This window comes from Macaca fascicularis, chromosome 4 (assembly GCF_037993035.2).
Source record: "Macaca fascicularis isolate 582-1 chromosome 4, T2T-MFA8v1.1".
Classification (NCBI taxonomy): Eukaryota; Metazoa; Chordata; class Mammalia; order Primates; family Cercopithecidae; genus Macaca; species Macaca fascicularis.
In genome coordinates, this window is record NC_088378.1 from 66,360,894 (window position 1) to 66,384,656 (window position 23,763).

General features: G+C 51.6%; 1 protein-coding gene across 7 annotated transcripts in view; it reads left to right on the top strand.

Annotated features, from left to right (window-relative positions):
• Positions 1 to 23,763, top strand: part of SYNJ2 (synaptojanin 2) — a 119,255-nt gene that overhangs the window by 36,718 nt on the left and 58,774 nt on the right. For all 7 annotated transcript variants that reach the window (XR_006697685.3, XM_045391329.3, XM_045391327.3 and 4 more), the window contains exons 3-4: positions 10,538 to 10,808; positions 15,174 to 15,399. Coding sequence is in view for 6 of the 7 variants with exons in the window: in XM_045391329.3 (XP_045247264.1) it covers positions 10,538 to 10,808; positions 15,174 to 15,399 (497 nt within the window). In the remaining variant the exon portion in view is untranslated. The remainder of the gene's footprint in view (positions 1 to 10,537; positions 10,809 to 15,173; positions 15,400 to 23,763) is intronic.

The following is a 23,763-nucleotide window of genomic DNA, read 5'->3' on the forward strand; positions in this document are numbered from 1 at the left end:
TTCTCCATGTTAGTCAGGCTGGTCTGGAACTCCAACCTCAGGTGATCTGCCTGCCTCAACCTCCCAAAGCGCTGGGGTTACAGGCATGAGCCACCGTGCCTGGCCGACCTTGCTTCTCTTTTAAGATGTTTCTTTGTGCCTCGGAACCTGCTCCTCCATGCAGGTGGGGCGGTCAAGGTGAGTGTCGCCTGGTTGTGACCTGCCTGTGCTGGGGCAGGGTGGGGCTCCCAGCACCCCAACCCTGTGCCAGGGAAGCTCGTCTTCATTGCTTGCCGGCGAGGGCCCAAGTGTTTCAAAAGTCTGGTCTGGGGCTTCTGCCCAGGGCGTTGTCTGCAGTACTCTAGAAGGTGTGCCAAGGCAGGTGGGTGAGGACAAGGACCAGGGCAGATGCCAGGGCGCACAGGGATGGGCTGGAAGTTGTCGGCAGGAGAGAAAAGCCACTCGCGTGTGACAGTCAGTGTGGGGTGGGAGGGAGAGGAAGGGACGGCGCGATCTAACTTGCGAAGGGAGAGAACTTCCAGGAAGACGTGAGCATCTCTGCTCACTCTGAGAGACTTGAGGGTGAGCCGGCGGTGCCCGGCTGTCGTGGGTGGTCACAGCCAACCTCTGCTGTTCCTGGAGCTCGGGAGCCCTGGGGCCCTCAGTTCCACCACCCATTTCCTTCCTCCTCTCTCAGGGCCCCCCTCGCTATCTGTGACCCGGCTATGGACATCTCCTGTGACTTCTGGGGCCGAGACAAGAGCCCAGTCGCATTCCTGATTCTCGGTCCCACCTGGCTGAGATGGGAATGGCTGCATGGGTTGTCCAGATTCGGGCTTTCCCCGAGCCAAGCACACACCTCCCTTCCCTGCTCACGGCAGCTGTGTTCAGATACTGAGGATTTTTAAAGCTGCCAGAAAAGCACGGTTATGTTGGCCATTCCTTTTCTGGGTGTTTTCTGTCATGGAATGTTTTTCCCTGAACTGTGACGATGACAGTGATCATTTCCAAATAGCATTTAGGAAAAACACACAGTACCACGTGACAAAGTGCATTTAGGAAATGTCTGTTTCGTGCCAAGAGCTAGACATACATTCACTTATTTAATCCTAAAAATAGGCTACTGTGATAATGCATCGTTGTCCCTGTTTACAGTAAAGGGAACAGGCTCAGAAGCTTCAAGTAACTTGCCTTAGGTCAGAAGCTTAGCTGGGTTTCGAACCCGGATCCAGCTGCCTCCAAACACTTGCTTTTTCCGTGACAGTATGTGGGCTGCCGAGGGTTTTCTGCAGGACTTTCCGCTCTGCAGCGATCTTCCTGAAGTTGCAGAAAATCCCCGTGGCCCTTGCCTTCCACGGTGATGACCGTGAGGACGGTGACCCGCACCTGCATGGCGCTCACTTAGGAATCTGTTAGCACGGCTCCCGTGGCCACCTATTGGGTGGGTGCTGTTGTTACCCTGCCTCGTCCATCCACGCTGATGCCCTTTTGTCCACATGGTGGCATCTGGGCCCCCAGGATGCCTCACAGTCTTGGCATCTTTCAGTTATAGTTGGCAGCTGCTTTCAGTCCATACATGAATGATTCATTTCGCATCCGACAGGGACTGGGATGCAATGAATTACAGTAACTGGCCCAAGGTCCGGCCATTCTCAAGTGGTGCCCTGGGTTTTAAACTAATGTCTTGTGGCACCAGGGACTGCCTTCAACCACCAGGCTGTTCTCCTTTCTGAAGGGGACAGGTGGCTGGGCTGACAAGGAGGACAGGAAGTGCAATACCTTCCCCCATCCCAGGGGAAAAGTGTTTTTTCCCAGGGCTGTGATCTAACATCAGCTGTGGGAAATCGATCCTAACCAGGAAGGGTGGCAGCCCCAAAGAAGTCTTGTTAGAGCCAGCCAGGGGGTCTGCGGGGGTCCACGGGGTCTTCTGGGGCAGGGAGTACACAGAGAGGAGACCACCTCCCGGGGCTGCCCTAGGCGAGGGCTCCTCCCTGCCTTCAGCCAGTCCCCGCCACCCCACACCCCACAGAAGGGAATGAGGCTTCTTGTGGGCCATGCGAGACCAGCCCAGCTCAGAGGCTTTGGGTGCCCCCAACCCCAGTCCACCTGTAAGAGTCACCCTCAGGGGTGGGTTGGAGTTTCTGAGTGTTGTACGTATGAATTTGACTTTGGGGATGTCAGGATAATTTGGTCTATTTTCAACACATTCTGGAAAGTATCCTAAGCATCTGAAGGATGGAAGGATTGGGCTTTAAATCAAGTTTTTCCAGTCCCCATTGGTTACCTTAAGGGGCGTTTGACTTTCACTTGATTTTCTTTTTCCCCTGTAAGTCCCTGACCCAGAACTGTGACCTGTTTTTCTTTTGTGTTTTCAGCTGTTGAGCATGTTGGGCAGCACAGAGTGTAGCTACAACTGTGTGACTCCACCTGTGTGACTGACTCTGTGACTGACTCCACCTGTGTGACTGACTCTGTGACTGACTCCACCTGTGTGACTGACTCTGTGACTGACTCCACCTGTGTGACTGACTCTGTGACTGACTCCACCTGTGTGACTGACTCTGTGACTGACTCCACCTGTGTGACTGACTCTGACTGACTCCACCTGTGTGACTGACTCTGTGACTGACTCCACCTGTGTGACTGACTCTGTGACTGACTCCACCTGTGTGACTCCAGTTGTGTGACCAACTACAACTGTGTAACTGACTCCAATTGTGTGACTCACTCCATCTGTGTGACTCCAATTGTATGACTGACTCTGTGTGACTCCAGCTGTGACTCCATCTGTATGACTCACCTCAACTGTGTGACCCCCACCTGTGTGACCCCCACCTGTGTGACTCCACCTGTGTGACCCCTACCTGTGTGACCCCCACCTGTGTGACCCCCACCTGTGTGACTCTACCTGTGGACTGACTCTAACTATGTGACTGACTCTACCTGTGTGACTCCAGCTATATGATTGACTTCAACCATGTGACCCCACCTGTGTGACTCCAATTGTGTGACTCCACCTAGTCACACAATTGGCTAGGACTCCAGCCCTATAAATTCTCTAGCAGACAGCCCTCCTGGATTCTAGTTCCCACTTCCTGAACTGCATTTAATCTCTCGAGGACTGTTTTCCCATCTGTAAATCTAGGAACACTGCCTCATTTCTATGTTGCCTAGTTCTTCGGAGGTCCACATGAGTGATGCCTTGAAGAGTGTGGAGTGCTCCTCCAACACCAGGCAGGCTGGCCACAGGCAGTTTCTTAGAGTGTGACCTGGGGACACTGCCACCACTGAGAAGCTCTGCTGTCTCTCCTCTGTCCCTGGGAGGCCTGGAGGGAGGAGGGTGCTGAGTGAGAGGGACCTGGCCTGCAGAGGGCTGAGGATGAGGTATGAGCTGGAGGGCCAGGCTGTGTGGCCTCGGGGTGTGGACTCCTGGTGGGTGACTCCTCTGTACAGGCTAGTAGAGGGCTGGTTTCATGGGCAGTCACTTCAGAAGGAGAATTCTCTGGAGGGGAGTTTGAACCCTTAGTCTTTTGGGATGCAGTGTTCTCTAGCAAGTCTTGAAGCGAACTGGCCTTTGTCAGTCTTATATTAATTTAATTCCTGTGCCCAGTGGTGGGATATTACCAAGAGAGTTGACACCCAGATCCCTGAGGGGGAAGCTCTGAGATAATGCAGCATTTGCCAGTTTCCAAGGTGTAAATTCACGGGCCAGGACTGATTTCAGGTTCCCAGAGTGGAGCTGAGGAAGGATCCGTACCAGGGGCGCCCACCGTGGGTGTTCACTGCAGCAGCCGCCACTGCCTACTCCTCCCTCATGTTCTGCAGAGGGGAGGTGGGAGAGGGCCCTGAGACCATGCCGTGTGGGCACACGGTGCTTAGGGTTCTGAGCCTATGGGTGGCGGGCGAGGCTTAAGGGTCATCTGGCCGAAGCTTCCCCCTTCATAGGTGGGAAAGCCTAGAGGTCTTAAGTCCTTTGTTTGGAGCTTTAAGTCTGAGGGTGTCTTTGTGAGCAGAGGGACAGATAGGATGGCTGGGGGGACCCCAGGGTTGGGATTGGCACAGACCAGGCTGGGAAGGTGAGCTCAGAGCTGAGACAACACAAGGAAATGCCAGCCCAGAGCCTAGTGGAAGGCCTGGGGTGGTCCTGGTAAACAGGGCCTTGTGTCTGCAAGCCACGTCTCATGACCCCAACAGCCAGCTTTCCTGGCCTGATAACAAATGGCCTAGGACCTGCCGCTGGCCCTAGCCTCCATCTACCTGGCAGAGGGAGCTACCAGCAGAGCCTCACTGGCAGCTCCCTCTGACCCATGCATAGCTTTGCTTTGTCCAGAGCCCTGCAACCAAAGCCTTTTACCTGTAGGGGACATCGAGACGACTGGTGCATCCTCCTGGGAGGCCCAGAGAGGGTGAGAGCCTTGCTGAGGCCACACAGGCCACGGGAGGTGTGCAGAGCCTGAAGCCTCAGTCTTCTGAGTTTTGTTTTTCCCCTTGCTGTGAGATCCTTGATGGTTTCAGGGCCCTGGTCTCTCCCTCAGCTGAGGGCTACCGAGACCCCTGCAAGCCTAGTTAGCTTCTTGGCTGTCAGAGAATTGATCCTATCTCACAAAAACAAATCCTGTGCTCTAGATGGGCATCGGGAGGGGCCTCACACACCGGAGGCAGGTGGGGACCAGTGGCCTGTACCACACTGACAGGTGGCCCGGGAGTCAGCGGCCCCCCACAGTCTGGTGCTGGGCTCGAACCATGACACTTTCCTTAAAACCCATAGTACAGACCAGGCATAGTGGCTCATACCTGTAATCCTAGCACCTTAGGGGGCCAAGGTAGGAGGATCACTGGAGCCTAGAAGTTCAAGACCAGCCTGGGCTATGTAGCAAGACCATGTCTCTACATAGCAGTGGTATCTACAGCACCATGCCAGGAGCCTGTAGTCCCAGCTACTTGGGAGGCTGAGGTGGGAGGATCACTGGAACCCAGAAAGGGGAGGTTGCAGTGGACTGAGATCAAGTCACTGCATTCCAGCCTGGGTGACAGTGCAAGACCCTGTCTCTAAATTAAAAAACAAAAAGCAAGCAAACAAAAAACAAACAAAAAAACCCATGGTATACAGAGAACGCAGTCAGGCAGTCAGGCAGTCAGGCTATCAATGAGATGGGGCAGGACACAGTGAGGCTGGGACTGAAGGAGGAGGAAACCATCAGTGCTGGGTCAGGTAGGCAGGGCGGGGCCTTCCTAGAGAGGCAGCGCTCCCCACAGTGGTCCTGAGGCTTGGGTAAGGCTCTTCCACAGAGGCCTCTGTGGTTACACCCATTCCACCAACTGTCCGGGGCACACAGGCAGGGGCAGTTCTAAGGAAAAGTTTCCAGGTCCTCGGCTTTTTTCTATTATCGAGGACCTGTGATGGAGGACAGTGTTCTTGTTTCCCTCTGCGGTTGCCCTGCTTCCATGTTAGGGCAGAGGGCAGGGCCTTCCTCTCTTCTGGAAGCTCACCGTGTGCCGTGCTCCAGGAAGTAACTCCACCTAGGATACCAGACAAAGGGACAGTCCAGAAGCTTGTCAACATCATTGAAATAAGGTCAGGACTAGGTAACAATCTGTTTGCAAGTCAGGTGATGTCCAATTGTTTGCTTCCCTCATAATGGAAGGAGAATTCAATTGGGGTATCAGCTGACACATTAGCAACCATTTTATCAGCAGGTTATTGTCGTTTTTCAGGCTAACTCGGAAGGACTTTGAAGAATCGAGTGACATTTCTACAATGAAGCCCTTTCCATTCTCGTCTATTTATTAATGTGAACAGGATTTTTTAGTGTTTGCATCTACAAAAATGAAAACTAGAATTAGAATTTGTGCAGAACCGACTTTCATTCCTTCAATAAATATTTATTCATCTCATTAAGAGATGGTTCCAACACATTATTACTTTTCATATTAAATGATTATTTGTTGGCCAGGCACGGTGGCTCACGCCTGTAATCCCAGCACTTTGGGAGGCCAAGGTGGGCGGACCACTGTAGGTCAGGAGTTCTAGACCAGCCCACTCAACATGGCGAAACCCCATCTCTACTAAAAATACAAAAATTAGCTGGGCGTGGTGGCGCATGCCTGTAATCCCGGCTACTCAGGAGGCTGAGGCAGGGAACCTGAAAGGCGGAAGTTGAACCCGGGAGGCAGAGGTTGCAGTGAGCCGAGATTGCGCCACTGCACTCTAGCCTGGGTGACAGAGCAAGACTGTCACCTCCCAAAGACCCCACCTCCTAAAACCATAGCCTTGGGTGTTCGTATTTCAGCATATTAATTTGGGGGTGCACACATTCAGCCAATAGCAGGTACGCTGGTTGACCACACTCTTTTAAAGGGGACAGCCAAAAAAAATTATTTGACAAAGTGTTTTATTTACATTGTGTTGTTTACATTGTTTGACCAGTTAGGTTTCATTGGAATGATAAACCAGAAGTCTCTTTTTAAACACTTGGAGTTGAGGAACACACAGCTGCAGGGCTGATGGGGTGATCAGAACAGGACGTAGAAGCACCAAATATGCTACGTTAGGATGGAATTCCGAAGAGGGGGGACTGGAAATATGAGTGAAAGTTCCACGTGGTAAAAAAGAGCATGTTCCTGCAATCCTGTAAATAATAGATGGCGATGAGTATCACATTACTGCGTAGATTCCATTGGATACTGACAATAGACTCCCAGAGTTTTAGTTTTACATGTCAATATTTAGAATACACTGCACAATATATTATTTACAACCATTTCAACTACCGATGAAAACCTTCAGTGACAGTTTTAAAATGGTAAGGGAACGCTGTCTGAGTCCAGTGTGTTGCTGTGACAAAGTTCCATAGGAGACAGGGTGGCTTATCAGCAACAGTCATTTATTTTGAACCGTTCTGGAGGCTGGAGGTCTGAGAGCAGCGGCCCACAGATTGGTCAGCTGTGAGGACCTGCTTCTTGCTTCATAGATGCTGCCTTTCTCTGCATCTGACGTGGTGGAGGAGGTACAGGAGCTCTCTAGGCACAAACTCCATTCATGAGGGCTCCACTGCCATGACCCAGTCACCTCCCAAAGACCCCACCTCCTCATACCATCACCTTGGGTGTTCGTACTCCAGCATATTAACTTGGGGGTGCACACATTCAGCTAATAGCAGGTACACTGGTTGACCACATTCTTAAAGGGTACAGCAGGTCAGGGGCAGTGGCTCACACCTGTAATCCCAGCACTTTGGGAGGCTGAGGCAGGTGAATTACCTGAGGTCAGGAGTTCGAGACCAGCCTGGCCAACGTGGTGAAACCTCATCTCTACCAAAAATACAAAAAATTAGCCAGGTAGGGTGGCGGGCATCTGTAATCCCAGCTACTCAGGAGGCTGAGGCAAGAGAATCACTTGAACCCAAGAGGCGGAGGTAGGAGTGAGCTGAGATTGCACCACTGCACTCCAGCCTGGGCAACAAGAGTGAAATTCCATCTCAAAAAAAAAAAAAAGCCGGGCGTGGTGGCTCACACCTGTAATCCCAGCACTTTGGGAGGCCGAAGCAGGCAGATCACCTGAGGTCGGGAGTTCGAGACCAGCCTGACTTATATGGAGAAACCCCGTCTACTAAAAATGCAAAATTAGCTGGGCATGGTGGCGCGTGCTTGTAATCCCAGCTACTCTGGGGGCTGAGGCAGGAGAATCGCTAGAACCTGGAAGGCGGAGGTTGCAGTGAGCCGATATCACACCATTGCACTCCAGCCTGTGTGACAAGAGCAAAACTCTGTCTCAAAAACAAATAAATAAATAATACATGCATGCATACATACAGACGTAAAGGGTACAGCAAACCAATCTGATTGGAAACTGCTGGACTTTGGGGCTAGATGGAGCATGGGCTTAAAGTGAAACCTATGTTTGCGTTTTGGCTCTAACACAGACTAGCTGTGTGCCTGGGTGAGTGATTCAGTTTCCCTGGGGGACGGTCACGCGTGTGTGAAATGGCAATGGTAGCCCTGAGACAGTAGCATGGGTAAGCAGGCTGGCGATGTCATCTGCAAGGAGGTATAATTAGGAGCACCAGCTCTGGGGCCAGACTTGGCTTGAGTAACTTGCCCAGGCACTGTAGCTGGAAAGTGGATTTGGATCCCAGCTCCCCGCTCTGTCACCTTGCGCAGGCTGCTTAACCTCTCTGTGCCTCTATTTCCCTCCCTGTGAAACGGAGCTGGTAAGGGCGCCCTTTGTGGTGGGCAGGAGGATGGAGTCTGTGCCTGTACAGCTCCCCTGCCTCCACTGCGCCCACCAGACGCCAGCTCTCCTTACTCCCCTGTACCACTCCTGACCCTCTCCTCCCTGGACCCAGGAGCCCCAGAGCTCTGTGGCAATGCTGTTGTTAAGAGCCTCTCCTGGCTGCTACAGTGTTCCTTCCCCCAGCCTCCCCTAGGCCGTGGTCCTGCCCAGGAAATGCAACCTGGGACTGTTGCCAGGCACTCAGGCCCCCCACGCGGAGGCTGTTGAGGAAGTGGTGCTAGAAATCAGCTTATGACTCGCACGGAGTGATGTCATGCAAAATTTTCCATAGCTCTGGCAGCCACAGGGGCCATCCTCCTGCCACTCCGAGGGCACTTCTGCTGAACTGTGCTTTTCCCTGCCCTGAGCATGTCAGAAAAGGCAGGTGGGTGCTGGGACTGCTCTGTGGCCAAGTTCTGATCAGAGGCTGCCAACCCCGGAACCCCACCTGTCCTACTTGAGAAGTTGAACTCTGACCCCTGTCCCTGTCCCCAGTGTGATAACTTCCTTTGTTCTTAGGTGGTTTCCTGAGGATGTGTCTGGGGAGATGTGATGGGGTCAACCCCCCACCCTGCTGGGACCCCTACCCCATGGCATATCAGCAGGCCCGTGGGAGCCCTGAGCCGCTCATTAAAGGAACACACTTTAATGACAACCACACGCCACCCTGCCACAAGCAGCACTCTTCTCCCTTTGAAGTGTGATGAGGAAATTGGGGTGAGGGGCTGGTGGAATTGGTTGCTTTGGGGTCCCTTCCCAGAGTGTGGAGAGATCTGAACCATCTCCAGACCATGGCTCTAGATAGAGGCCCCTGATCGTTCGCAGAAGATCTCGCTGGGTGGATCCTTTAAACCTCAGCGGGGTGGGAAGAGTGTCCTTGGGACTAGAGCCCTGCCAGCCCCCAAAGGCCAGTTTCTACCTGATGATCTCTTGGGCCCTGTCCCGAGAGTGGAGCACGGCGCTGCCAGGCACCCCCAATACATAGCGTGTTGTGAAGTGCCCTTGTGAGCAGTGGGGGACAGGGAACAGCAAACCAGCCGTCAGCGACAGCGAAGTGGTGCCCCAGAGAGGGCTGCCTCATTCCCCTGGCTGCAGGGTCCAAGGTGGTCTTGGTAGCATTTGGCAGGAATTTATTTAGGAAGCATCCAGCAAACCGCGTGTGTGCGGTGCCGGGAGACGATGATAAAATGGTCCTGCCCCAAGGAAGTCCCTCCCCTGGGGGTACAGGGTGGGAAGGAGGTCATGAGCTTTGTGTGACCACTGCTGATGGGAATGCTATTGGCATGTACAAGGGGTGCCTGTCCGTGTCTTGGGAGAGCAAGGAAGGCTTCCTGGAGGAGTTGCTGCCAACTTGGCCCAGAAGGATGAGGAGGAGTTCTTCTGCTGAAGGGGGGAGGGAAGAGGCAGGATGGTCCCCACGGAGCATGTAGGGACACTCATGCTGTTCCAGAGGATGGAATGCTGGGCCCGAAGCCCGAAGTACTGTGAGGGCAGAGACAGGCAGGAGGTACATGGAGAAGGGGTCATGGAGGTCTTGTTGGGCAGATGGTGGTGGGACATCCCAGGCAGGGGGAGTATCTTGGGCAAGAGCGCAGGGTGTGAGGTCATGCTTATGGCACATTGGACCAGCTGGAGGACAGCCAGCTCAGGAGAGCAGCCGGCCAGGGTGTCCGCCCACATGTGGGGCAGGGGCAGGCTGCAGTGGGGAGGGCCTTGGGAGCTTCTGTTGCAGTCCTGCAGGGAATGGGAGCTGTGCAGGAAGGAAGGGCGGAGCAGCTGTGATCTGATGGCTTTGGGAAGGCCACTCCTGTGACGGAGTAGGGGAAGACAGACCCCAGGCCAGGGGTCCTGAGTCAAGGCAGTGGCTGAGGAGGCACTGGGGAAGGTGATTTGGAGAGGCTTTGGGGGCAGGTCCTGGGGATCTGGAAGGGCTCCGGGCCAGGAATGTTCAGACTCCTTGGGGCATCAGAATCACCTGGAGGGCTTGTTAAAGCAAAGCTTGCCCCAGCCCCAGGCAGCTGGGCAGCAGGAATCTGCATTTCTAATAGGCTCCCAGGAGATGCTGACCCGCTGGCCAGGGTCCCATACTTTGAAAAGTCCTGCCCGAGGCTTACGGGACAGGGCAGGTTCTTGAGCCATTGAGTTGAGCAGTGCCGTGGGAAGTCGCAGGTGCACAGACGTTGCCTTCCTGGCTGCGGTTGAACCTGGGCTCCGTTTGTCCCCTCGGAGCTCCAGGCGGCCAGACTGGCTGCGACCCTGAGCTCTCCTGTCTGATTTCCTTTCCAGGTGGCACGTCTCTGAGCTTCCTGGTGTTGGTGACAGGCTGCACATCTGTGGGCAGAATTCCCGATGCTGAAATCTACAAAATCACCGCCACCGACTTTTACCCTCTTCAGGAAGAGGCCAAGGAGGAGGAACGCCTCATAGCTCTGAAGAAAATCCTCAGCTCGGGGGTGTTCTATTTCTCGTGGCCCAACGACGGGTCTCACTTTGACTTGACTGTCCGCACGCAGAAGCAGGGGGACGACAGCTCTGAGTGGGGGAACTCCTTCTTCTGGTGAGGCCCTGGGTCCCCTGCAGAGGGTGGGCCCTGGTTGGCACCTGAGGCCTTGACCTCCACTTGCACCACCCCCGGGTTATGGGGCACCCCTGGAGAGTTAGGACCCAGGCCTGCTCTCAGCACAGTGAGAGGAAAGCTAACCCTGAACTCACCGCCACCCCGACCCCTGACCTCAGGGAATGTGTTCAATGTAGATTTGGAAAAGAAACCTGGTCCAGGCATGGTGGCTCACGCCTGTAATCCCAGCACTTTGGGAGGCCGAGGCAGGTGGATCACTTGAGGTAAGAAGTTTGAGACAAGCCTGGCCCACATGGCTAAACCCCATCTCTACTAAAAATTAAAAAAAAATAAATGAGCTGGGCGTGGTGGCGGGTGCCTGTAATCCCAGCTACTCGGGAGGCTGAGGCAGGAGAATCGCTTAAACCCAGGAAGCAGAGGTTGCGGTGAGCCAAGATGGTGCTACTACACTCCACCCTGGGCGACAGAGCAAGATTCCTTCTCAAAAAAACAAAAGAAACAAACAAAAGAAACCCTGTTCCATAAGTAAAAAATCTAAGAGCCGACGTCTGCCGAGTGCTTCCTCAGTCCCGGCACCGAGCTCTGTGCTTCTGCCTGGATTCACTCAGTCTTCTCAATTATGGTTACCTCCAGTGTGTAGCTGTTTACAGCTGATGTTTATAAAGCACTGTGTTCGGGTCACCATGCTAAGATCTCTCTGCTGGTAATAACTCATCCTTATAATAAAAACCTTTATAATAATTATGCAGAGGCTCTGTTACCCCATTTTACAGATAGAGAGACTGAGGCATGAATAGTCGAGGGAATTTTGCCAAACTCCACACACTTAGTAAGTGGCAGAGCCAGGATTTGAACCCAGGCATTCTGGCTCCTGGTCCCAAGCTGGTAATCACAACGCTAAACCAATCCCGTCAACGGTAAAGCTGAGTCACACTGCCCAAGGGGACTTGTAGCAATGCACTAAGACTAGTCCCGGAGCCCAGGTGAAGGCGGCTGGATTTCTGTATATTTAAGATCTCCTGGTGCTTTTCACTCCACAGCAGGACAGAGACAAGAGTGGGACAACCCTGTAAATATGTAAATTATCTGTTGCCCTTTCTGGACATAATGCTGTTTCCGTCAGTTCGCACTGATGCCTAGAGATGCTAGGAAGAAGCAAAAGTGAGGAAAGTCCTGCCGTGGGAGTGGTTCCAATGAACCTCATTTAATGTAATGTTTTAGAATCCAGTGTCTGCCTTTTGAAGCTATATCAGTTTTCCCAGCTCTGAGACGGGACTCATGAGGTTTACTTCTGACCTGTTTGTGCCTCTCTCCCTTTGCCAGAGGCATCCATAGGTTTTCATCTGGCTTTGGTGCTTTGGATGCCACACAAGTGAATTCCTGACTTCTGGGAGAAGGGGACCCTCCCCACATCCCTGTGTCCATCCCAACACTCCCCACCCCCACATCCTCTTTGCTTCTCTGGTATTGTGGATATTTGGCACCAGTAATGTGCTCAGACTTCAAAATGAATGTGAATCAAGGCTGGGCGTGGTAGCTCACACCTGCAGTCCCAGCACTTTGGGAGGCCGAGGCAGGCGGATCACCTGAGGTCAGCAGTTTGAGACCAGCCTGGCCAACATGGTGAAACCCCATCTCTACTAAAGATACAAAAAAATTAGCCGGGCGCGGTGGTACACGCCTGTAATCCCAGCTACTCAGGAGGCTGAGGCAGGAGAATCGCTTGAACCCAGGAGGCTGAGATTGCAGTGAGCCAAGGTCATGCCGTTGCACTCCAGCCTGGGCTACAGGGTGAGACTCCACTCAAAATAAATAAATAAACACTCCAGCTTGGGCTGGAGGGCTACAGGGCAAGACTCCATTTCAAAATAAATAAAATAAAATAATAAAATCGTGACTCTCCTGCTGATCTCGTTAAAAATGCAGATTCTGGGACCGCAGGTCTGGGCTGGGCCTAGGATGCTACATTTCTAGTAAGCTTCCAGTGCTGCTTGTCTGCAGACCTCAGGTTGATTAGCAGCCTCCGGGGTGGCATTTCTGTGAATCGCTAGTTCCATTGTGCAGGGCCAAGCATGTGCCCCAGAACTGTTACATGTTCCCCTAAAGGTGGCCAAGCTTAGGCACAGAGGGGCTGTGTATTATGAGGTATCTTTTTGTGGACGCCATGAACCTATTTTAAACCAGAACTGTCAGGTGAGCAGAGGTGAGAGCTCTCAGCAGCAGTGAGGGTCCTTGGAACCCCGAGGGGATCCGTGGTGGATCTGAATTGCACCAGCACCTTTGCAAATTCTCTTCCCTTTGCCAGCTCTGGCTGGAGGTGTGAGGGGCGCTAACAAAGGGAGGCAAAGGGGATTCACGAGGTGGGGGCTGAGAGGAGCTTGGGAAGGAGGAGCCCCATGGTGTCCCTTTCTGAAGGGAGAGGAGGAAGTCGCCAGCCTCCTCAGCTGTAACACGCTGGGGCGTGGTGTTTGGGCTCAGGGTGGAGCCCCCAGAACTGACCACAACTGAGTCACCACAGGCAGCGTGGTCCTGGGCTTGATCGCCTAAACCCCCACTGTTGTGGCGCAGTGTCTGAGGTCTGGAGACCCACAGCAGGAGTCAGATGGGGTCAACACTGAGCGTGGCTGGCACATAAGGGAGAGTGAGCAGCAGGGTGAACTCATCTTTCTGGGCTGGTAATTGATCACACTGACAGTTGCCTCCCAGTACAATCAGGTCCTGGGAGGAAACTCTTTGCGGGTCCTGGATATGAGCCATCCTCCCGCCAGAGGGCCAGGCAGTGTCACTAGAAACAGGGCTGATTTAAGGGTTGTCCCCTTGGCAAAAGGTTTCTTCTCCTGAGCCCTGGTGACAGTGGCCATAGCTGTGTAGGTGGCAGACTCTGGAATATTCTGGAGGCTTTGCCTTGATGCCACATGCAGATTTAATATATGTGTTTCAGAAGCTGGCTTATCATCTAAATTTGAGAGGGTGATTTGGAAGAGGGACATACGGTTTTGTACAGCAATGCTTCCTAATCATCTTTTTTCAAGCAGAGGAGCGCTGTGGCCGTGCGACCTCAGAAGGGGTTAGAAACGGGCTGTGCTCCCTGTAGGGATGCATGTGGCTTTGGTCACAGTTGGGGAGGCTGACCTGAGAGCAGGAAGCTTGGAGAAGCCCCCTAGGACCCATCAGAGCTCACAGCACAGATTTCCAGCAATGAGAAAATGCTGCTGCTGTCTTTGAGGAAGGCTCAAGGGCAGGAATCGTGTTGCCTTTTTTAAACAAGTAGGGCACTGTGATCTAGATTCACTCAGTGCCCTGTAAGAGGGCATCTCCTGGAGATGGGTCCCCCTCCCTGGGAGGGAGTACGAGCCCTCAGAATGGTACCACTCAGGTCCCCTGGGTGCTGGAGCAAGGGGGCCAAGCCAGTCTCGGGGATGAGAGAACAATGTGGCCGCTTGCCGGTGCAAATGGTAACGTAGGGCTCCATCAGGAAAGGCTCAGGGTGAAGAACACGGGCTCCAAGCTCCATGACGCCACTGGCTGGCTTTGTGGCCTTAGACAAGCACTTCACTTCTCTGTGCCTCAGCTTCTTTATCTGTAAAAGGGGGTCACTGATGATACCTTTCACACAGGGTCACTTCAAGGGTGACATGAGTTAATCCACCCCAAAGTACATAGAATGGGACTTAGTGCACAGGATAAATGTCGGCTGTCACCCTGTCATTATCATCATGGACTCCAGAGCCTAGAACAATCCACTAGGCATGGAGAGGGAATGCTTGAACTTTCATTACATTTTATTTTCCTCGGATCTTTTTAAAATTTATTTTGGATTGCTTTGTAGTGCTCCCGTCATATTCATCTCACGGTACATGTGTGTGTATATATGGATAATTTAACTGTTCCCATATTTAATGCGATTTTAATCACTTATTTATCATGATTTAATAACAAAAGATGATTAATGTTTTACCGATGGGGCCTGCGATGAAAACTGTAGGGCCCACAGTGCTAACCAGAGGCCCCTTTGTGATTCCCCGAAAAGTGCACCCTGGCTCTCTCTCCAACTTTGCTTCCATTTAGCGACAGTGACGACCTGATAGTAGCTTTGGGAAAGGACTCCCTGGCCATCCTCCTGTACATGACACAGTTGTCCTGCTATTTGAGATCTCTTTGAAGCACATGAGCTTCCCAGATCTGTACAGCCAAAGTTCAGAGTCCACTGGGGAGCAGCATGCATTTGCTGACCCAGAATGCTGCACCGTGCGCCCCCCAGTTCCTCAGCCACACTCGCTGTCCAGGCAGCATGTACTGGAGGATGTCAGGTGACCGGAATTGGTGTGGGGCTGTGTTTTGCAGGAACCAGCTGTTGCACGTGCCCTTGAGGCAGCACCAGGTGAGCTGCTGTGACTGGCTGCTAAAGACCATCTGCGGAGTGGTGACCATTCGCACCGTGTACGCCTCCCACAAGCAGGCCAAGGCTTGCCTCATCTCTCGTGTTAGCTGCGAGCGCACAGGCGCTCGCTTCCACACCCGTGGCATCAACGACGACGGCCATGTGTCCAACTTCGTGGAGACAGAGCAGGTGAGTGCCCAGGCCCATCTGTGGCACCAGATGGTTCAGAGTGGCTGCAGCTCTTGCACGGCGCTTTCCACTTAGGGCAGAAGAGGCCCTGGCGTATTTGCAGTGGTCTCTGATCAGGCTCCCTCCTATAAGTAGAGAACAGCACGTGTAATTGGGCTCTGCATGAAAATGTGACCTCTGGTTTGCATGATGTATCCTTTCTGATTCACATCTCATGCTGGGAATATGCTGCTTAGCCAAGGTATTTTTAACAAAAAGGAACCGGGAATTTTTGGCATGGTCATGAAAGGTGGGCAGTTATTCCAAGGGCAGCTGACAGATGAACCAATTGGGTTTGAAAATTCTTTTAGGACACAAATAAGTAGATCAATACAATGGGAGATGAAAGAAGAAACCATTATTTTTTATTCTAAATCAACTGAAGCTTCTCCTGGAAGCCAGTATTAGCACCCTAGAGTTGTGAAATCTGCGTGTTAAGCAGCCGCTCCCATCCGCTCCCCTAGAATATAGCCATCTGCTTAGTTTTTCCTGAAGTTTTTTCTAAATTCTGTTCTCATTCCCAGAGATGCTGTCTTACAACTTTTTAATTTTTGCTCTAACTTGCAATCTGTAAGATAAGGCCACCATGTGGAATACCAGTGGCGTAAGCCGTAAGAAAGGAAAGCCCTGGAAGGCACATGTACAATACTCCTGCCAGGGCAAGCTCAGTGCCCTGTGTTTACTGAGTGAAGGTGTGGCTTTGCGTCCCTTCTCACTGCCGCTGCTGTGAGAGGAGCGCCTTATGCGGACTTTGGCCACTTTAATCCACCATAGGTTTGAGCACCTGCCTTTACTGTGTGGGACTTTCTGCCTGCTCCAGTGTTCAGAGGGTGGGTATGGAGATGGGAGGAGGCTCCTCTCGGAGTCCTCACTTGGAGGAACATCGGAGCAGGGGCCCTAACATGGGCAGCAGCTGCAATTCTGCTCATAATGTCTGCAATGTGGATATCAACGAGGCTGTTACATAAATATCTGGTTAAAAATGAGATTGCTTTTGGCATCTTCATCACGAAGTCTTTGACTGTTCCTATGTCTAGAATGGTATTGCCTAGGTCATCTTCCAGGGTTTTTATAGTTTTGGGTTTTACATTCAAGTCTTTAACCCACCTTGACTTGATTTTTGTATATGGTGTAAGGAAGGGGTCCAGTTTCAGTCTTCCACATATGGCTAGCCAGTTATCCAAGCACGATTTATTGAATAAGGAATCCTTTCCCCATTGCTTGTTTTTGTCAGGTTGGTTGAAGATCAGATGGTTGTAGGTGTACGGCCTTATTTCTGGGTTGTCTGTTCTGTTTCATTGGTCTATGTATCTGTTTTTGTACCAGTACCATGCTGCTTTGGTTACTATAGCCCTGTAGTGTATTTTGAAGTCAGGAGGTGTGATGCCTCCAGCTTTGTTCTTTTTGCTTAGGATTGTCTTGGCTATTTGGGCTCTTTTTTGGTTCCATATGAATTTTAAAATAGTTTTTTCTAGTTCTATGAAGAATATCACTGGTAGTTTAATAGGAATAGCTTTGAATCCATAAATTGCTTTGGGCATTATGGCCATTTTAATTATATTGATTCTTCTTATCCACGAGCACGGAATGTGTTTCCATTTGTGTCATCTCCAATTTCTTTGAGCAGTGTTTTGTAATTCTCATTGTAGAGATCTTTCACCTCCCTCATCAGCTGTATTGCTAGGTATTTTATTCTTCTCATGGCAATTGTGAATGGGATTGTGTTCCTGATTTGGCTCTCTTCTTGATTGTTGTTGGTGTACTGATTTTGTATCCTGAGACTTTGCTGAAGCTGTTTATCAGGTTAAGGAGCTTTTGGGCTGAGACTATGGTGTTTTCTAGATAAAGAATCATGTCTGCAAACAGGGATAGTTTGGTTCCTCTCTTCCTATTGTGATACCCTTTATTTCTTTCTCTTGCCTGATTGCCCTAGTCAAAACTTCTACTACTATTAATATGTTAAATAGGAGTGGTGAGAGAGGGCATCCTTGTCCTGCGCTGGTTTTCAGCTTTTGCCCATTCAGTATGATGTTGGCTGTGGGTCTGTCATAGATGGCTCTTATTATTTTGAGGATTGTGGATCTAATCAAACTAAAGAGCTTCTGCACAGCTGAAGAAACTATCAACAGAGTGAACAGACAACCTACAGAAAGGGAGAAAATTTTTGCAAACTATGCATCTGACAAAGGTCTAACACCCAGCATCTATAAGGAACTTAAACAAATTTCCAAGAAAAAAAAAACATTAAAAACTGGGCAAAGGACATAAACAGACACTTTGCAAAAGAAGGCACACATGCGGCCAGCAATCATGGAAAAAAGCTTAACATCACTGATCATTGGGGAAATAAGAATCAAAACCACAATGAGATACCCCCTCACACAAGTCAAATGGCTATTTTTGACTTGTGTGAATATTATTTGACTTATGTGAAATGAGATACCTCCTCATACAATAATGCCTATTATTAAAAATTCAGTAACAGATGCTGGCAAGGTTGCAGAGAAAAAGGAAGGCTTACACACTGTTGGTGGGAGTGTAAATTAGTTCCACCATTGTGCAAAACAGTGTGGTGATTCCTCAGAGACGTGTTCACAATAGCAAAGACGTGGAATCAACCTGAATGTCCATCGGTGGTAGACTGGATAAAGAAAATGTGGTGCATATACAGCATGGAATACTATGCAGTCATAAAAAAGAAATGAGATCATGTCCTTTGCAGCAACATGGATGCAGCTGGAGGCCATTACCCTAAGCAAACTAAGACAGGAGCAGAAAACCAAACACCGCACGTTCTCACAAGTGGGAGATAAATGATGAGAACACACGGATACAAAGAGGGGAACAACACACACTGGGGCCTATCAGCGGGTGGAGGATGGAGGGTGGGAGGAGGGAGAGGATCAGGAAAAATAACTAATGGTTGCTACTAGGCTTAATACCTGGGTGACAAAATAACCTGTACAACAAACCCACATGACATGAGTTTACCTGTGTAACAAACCTTCACATGTACCCCTGAACTTAAAATAAAAGTTAAATATGTAAAAAGAGGAGAAAGAGAGAAGCTGTGGCCCAGCCGGGTGGTTTCCTCTTTTCTGGCTGATGTCTGCATGGAGAGAGTCCCTTCCCTGCCCCACTTCGTTACTACTTTCCTTTTATTTTTAACTTTTATTTAAAATACTGGTTTTGGATTTCAACCAGTATTTTAAGACTTGGAGTCTCATTTATTGCATCTCATCAAGTAAGTCCCTGGGAACCACTGTCCTTTAGCATCACTGTCCTTCCTAAAGCACTGGACATTCTAACACGGAAAATGAAAGCAAACTGCATGAGTGTCCTGGGACTGCCCGTAATAAAGTACCCCAAACTGGGTGGCTGAAAACGCACACTTATTCTCTCCCAGTTCTGGAGGCTGGAAGTCTGCAGTCCAGGTGTCGGCAGGGCCGCTGTCTCTTCGAAGCCCCCCAGGGAGGACCCTTCCGAGCACTGCTCCCAGCTCCTGGTGGTCCCTGGCAAGCATCTCTGCATCTCTGCCTCCGTATTCATGTGTCCTCCTCTGCCTGTGTCTCTCCAGGACTCCAGTTATACTGGATCAGGGACCCACCCTATTCCAGCTGTCCTCATCTTAACCCGTTACTTCTGCAAAGACCCTGTTTCCAAACAAGCTCTGAAGTACTAGAGTTGGGACTTCACCATATGGTTTTTGGAAGGGGCACAGCTCACCCTGGGATGCGGATGCCAGCTCCTGTTAGAGGACTGTGCTTTATAGGCAGCGCCTGTGGCCCGGTGAGAACTCTCGCTGCCGTCTTTGCTTTCTCACTTTTACAGACCAGCAAGCCCTGCCACAGACCAGGGTGGGCCTTGGCTCCAGCCACGTCGTGTCGTGTGCCTGCTGACTGGCGTTTGTCTCCTGTGTTGCCAGCTTGCTTGTTAGAGCTCAGAGGCAGGGATCTTGCCCCCACATCTCCTGAATCTCCCACCTCGGGCGGCCTGGCAAGGCCGTAGAGATGTGAACAGCCTGCCCTTCCAGCTCCTGGGGTACAGCCCGATGCTGCTGACATTGCCTCCACCTCCCTTGTCGGGGCTGGGGAGGGATTTCTTGGCTCCCATAAGTCTTTGTGGGCTTCCTAGTGTGTGGTTTTTGTCCCTTTTCGTCCTCTGGGCTAGACAGGGCTGCTGTCCATGAAGTCCCCACCCAACCTCATGCCCAGGAGCAGCAGTGATTGACAGACAGCTGGGCACCACCACCTGCCTCTCACCCATGGATGCAGCAGCTGCGGACGCTGCCCCCGCCCCACCTAGAGAGCGTAACTTAACCCCAGTGACTTTGTTAACAAGAGACGCATAGCGGGGCCCTGAGAAGGTGGCCCTGCACCCACAGTAGCTCTTGGTTGGGTGCTTATGTTTCAGGCTGTGCTGATGAGCCTGGAGGTGCCCGGGCTGGCCCATCCATCGGAGACCCCGGACAGCCTGGCTACCCAGGAATGGGAGCCATCACTTCCCAGCGCTGAGTCCAGGGTTGTCCACGTGGGCCTTCAGCAAAGCCTGACTGAGCCTGCCAGGTCCCCGGCTCTGCTCCTGGGCAGATGGGCACGGGGAGGCAGTGGTGGTGTAACGGGGGCACAGCAGGAGTGGGACAGGTGAAGCTGGCCCTGGCAGGCTCTGCTGCCCTTCCAGGTGGTACTTGTGATAGGTGGTGTTCAGCTAGTGACCCCTGCCTGGAGGGCGAGGGGAAGCACCGCAGAGCCAGGGCAGGAGAAGCATGTGCTGCACGCAGCCCAGGCAGGAGGGGCATGGAGCAGAAAGCAACACAGGTGAACCGGAGGAGCAGAGAGGGTTCATGCTTCCTGCACACATGGGACCAGGACACGGGCCTGGTGGGGGGTGAGCATTCCTCCAAGCCAAACAACACAGGTGTGACAGCCCCTTTTCTAAAACATGATGGAGGCAGGAGGAGCAGAGATGGCTGCAGGGAAGTGACTGTTCCCCAAAAGCAAGAAACTCATGTTGCCTCACTTGTATATGCCAAGGGAACCCCTCGCTTTCTGTCTCTGGAGTCACTGAATATTTTTATGTCACTTGATAGCAGTACAGATGCTTAGGTTGATCTAAGTTCGTTTTTAAAACACAAAACACATCTTTAAGTGGAACGCACAGTTAATATGCTCCTGTGAAGTGGCAGCCCCGCGGTGCTCCCTGGCTCCGCAGCCGCCTGCTGAGGACGGTTCTTCTAGGATGAGTTGGGAGAGTGGAGCAAGGCTCGGCCTGCAGGTCCTCGCTGAGCTCAGGGAAGCAGCCCTGTGAGGATTGGGCTGCCTGGTCTGCAGGGGAATCTGCCTGGGACCCTGTTGAGATTCACCTATTTCAGATGCCAGTGATTTGCTGGGATTCTGGGGAGGTCCCTCGGGGAGCCTGGCACATCCTACCCCCTTGAGTTTGCAAAGTCACAGCTGAGGGCCTGTGTTGGGACCGTGTCATGAGCCCTCCATATGCATCTCGCAGCTTTGCTTATGGTACAGGAGCAGACTGTCTGATGCTTCTGAAGACCTTTACCATGCTCCTATGGACAGAATCGGGTAGACTCATTCTGGTAGCACAGCGTGGCCTCCCCGTCCAACTGACAGCTGAGGAAGTGGCAGGCTCTGCGTCTCGGTGGCCTCGCCCCAGGGTGCAGGGAGCAACTTTGAGGAAATGAGTGCTGAGCCTCCAGTAGGAAGGACTGTGCTGGGGAGGCAGGTCAGCCCCTTGTGGTGCCGCCTGCAGGTCACACTGGCCTAGGGCCCCTGCAGAGGAAACAGGATCCCCCAGCCGGGCCTGCTGGCCATTAGTGGAGCATGCGCACAGCGATGTGGTCATCGTCTGGCAAACAAATGGTAGGACCGGACCGGGAGCAGACTAGCTCCCTGTGGTGGAGATTCTTGGCAGGTGGATCAGCTTCTCAGGAATTAATTCTCAGGGAGCCAGAAAAGGGGGGCCCTGTGGCACCCTCCGCTTTTGCTTTGGTTTAACATGTTTCTTAGGAGGAATAGATAATTAATCTTCCTTCCCCAAGGCAGGCTGTGTGTGTGTGTGCGTGGGTTGTATGTGCACAGTGTGTGCATGGTATGTGCATTTATGTGTTGTACATGTATGTGTCATGTGCGTTTGTGTAGGCATGTGTGTGGCGTGTGTGCCGTGTGTTTGTCATGTGTATGTGTGCAGTGTGTGCATTTGTATGTTGTATACACACGTATGTGGGTGGTGCATGTGTTGTGTGTGTGCATGCACACATGTTGTGTGCATGTGTAGATAGCATCTCAGCCTCCTTGGGAGGAAGCCTTGAGTCTTTTTGGCTCTGCTGAGTCATAGCTGGTGGGCTTGCTCTGCAGTGCTGACTCACCACGCAGAAAAACAAGACAAAAAGTCCCCTCAGTCTATTAAAAAAAAAAAAAAAAGATGTAAGATAAATATTTGGCTCTTCAAGATAAGGCCACTGACTCATTCAGGGAGGTTAGGATGACTGCGTGTCCTCCCAGGAATGCAGACTTAGAGATAATTGGTTTGTAGACACTGTATCCGGAAGTAGAAGGTCAGCAGAAAGCCTTTCAGATAGAAGGTATATGCACACCTGTGAGTTTTCCTGCCTCGTCCCTCTCTTTTTATGGCCATTAGGTTTCTGTTCCCACTGCTCTGGAAGTGTCACTCAGGGTCGCCCTCCGGCTGCTCAGTCTGGGATCTAGGCACTGGCCTGGCCTCATCACAGCACTGGCATGGGCCTCCGTCTTTTCCTTATGTGGCCCCACTGCTCTTCCTGGTCTCCCTCCCACGTGTTGTCTGTTCCTTCTTGTATCCCTCCTTCCTCCCAGGGCCCAAACTCTCTCCGATGCCAGCAGGTGCCCTTGTGCATACTCATAGCGTCAGTGCCTCTGGGGAAGAGAAAACAGCTTTGTTTTTGAGTGGCTACTCTGCTGAGACTACACCCCCTCACTTACTCCTCAGAGCTCATCCCTTCTCAGTGCTCAAGGTGACATGAACTTCCTGTAAGAGAGGGAAACCAAGGCTGAGGATGGCTAAGTAATGTGCCCAGGGCCACCCTGCTGGGCAAATGGGGGTTTGCAAAGTGGCAGTCAGACCCAACTTGTGCTAATACCAGAGCCCAGTTTCTCTCCTGCTTCCACTCTCTGTCCTGCCTCCCCACCCCAAGAGCCCTCTGTCAAAATGGCATCTGTGAGGTGAGACATCACTTCTTCACTGGTGTTAAAAGTTGTTCACCCAGAATGGAAACGGATCACTTGCATTTGACGGTCTAGTTATGCCCATCGCCTTGGAACAAAGAAGGCAGTCCTGGTGATAGGATGGGGTGCAGATGTCGCCTGCTTCCCTGTGGAGGACGGGGTGGAAAACTTTCTTCTTGCTCCAGTGTGGGCAGGGAGGGGCATACAGAGCACTGATGACCCTCGGTGTTTTCAGAAGCTGGTTCTGGGCAATTCTCAGCTTGGGAGGAGCCTGGTATGATGCTGGAAGTGGCATTGTTAGCACATGGCAGTCAGAGTGAAGGGAGACATTCCTCAGCGTAAATAGATCATGGGCATTGGTTTTTGTTGTTGTTTGGTGGTTTTTGGATCTCGCTCTCTTGCCCCAGCTGAAGTGCAGTGGTGCAATCATAGCTCACTGCAGCCTCGTCCTCCTGGGCTCAAGTGATCTTGCCTCAGTCTCCTGAGTAGCTGGGACTACAGGCATATTCCACCATACCCAGCTAACTTTTTAAAAATTGTTTTTGTAGAGATGGGGGTCTCACTTTATTACCTAGGCTGGTCTTGAACTTTTGGGCTCAAGCCAGCCTCCCACCTTGGCCTCCCAAAGTGGTGGGAGTATAGGCGTAAGCCACCGTGCCCGGCCTGGATATTGTTAAACATTGTCTTTACATACAAATGTTGGCCTAGTTGGTTTCTTTTCCAGGAACCTGGGGCTATGCAGGGCACACACGTCAGTCAATTGTGTATACCTAATTTCATGGTAGCCAACTATGTCTGCAGCCGTTCAAGCAACCTGCTATTTTATTCTGTTTTGTTAGTAGAAGAATGGAGTATAACAACTTTGCTGGTACTCAATACCTGGAAACAGACAGCAAGTTCTTAACACACACTTTTTCCCTTTGGAGATTAAAGGATAGAATTCTAGTTTGACAACATAGATACCAGGCTCCTGTTATTCCTGTGGTCCAGGGAAACAGTGGCTCTAATTTTCAGGTCCTCCACTGCAGAATGACTCATTCCTGCATGATCTGAGCGTGATCTCGCCCGTATGGAAAGCTACCCTGTAAGGGAGCAGGGCGGTGAGGAA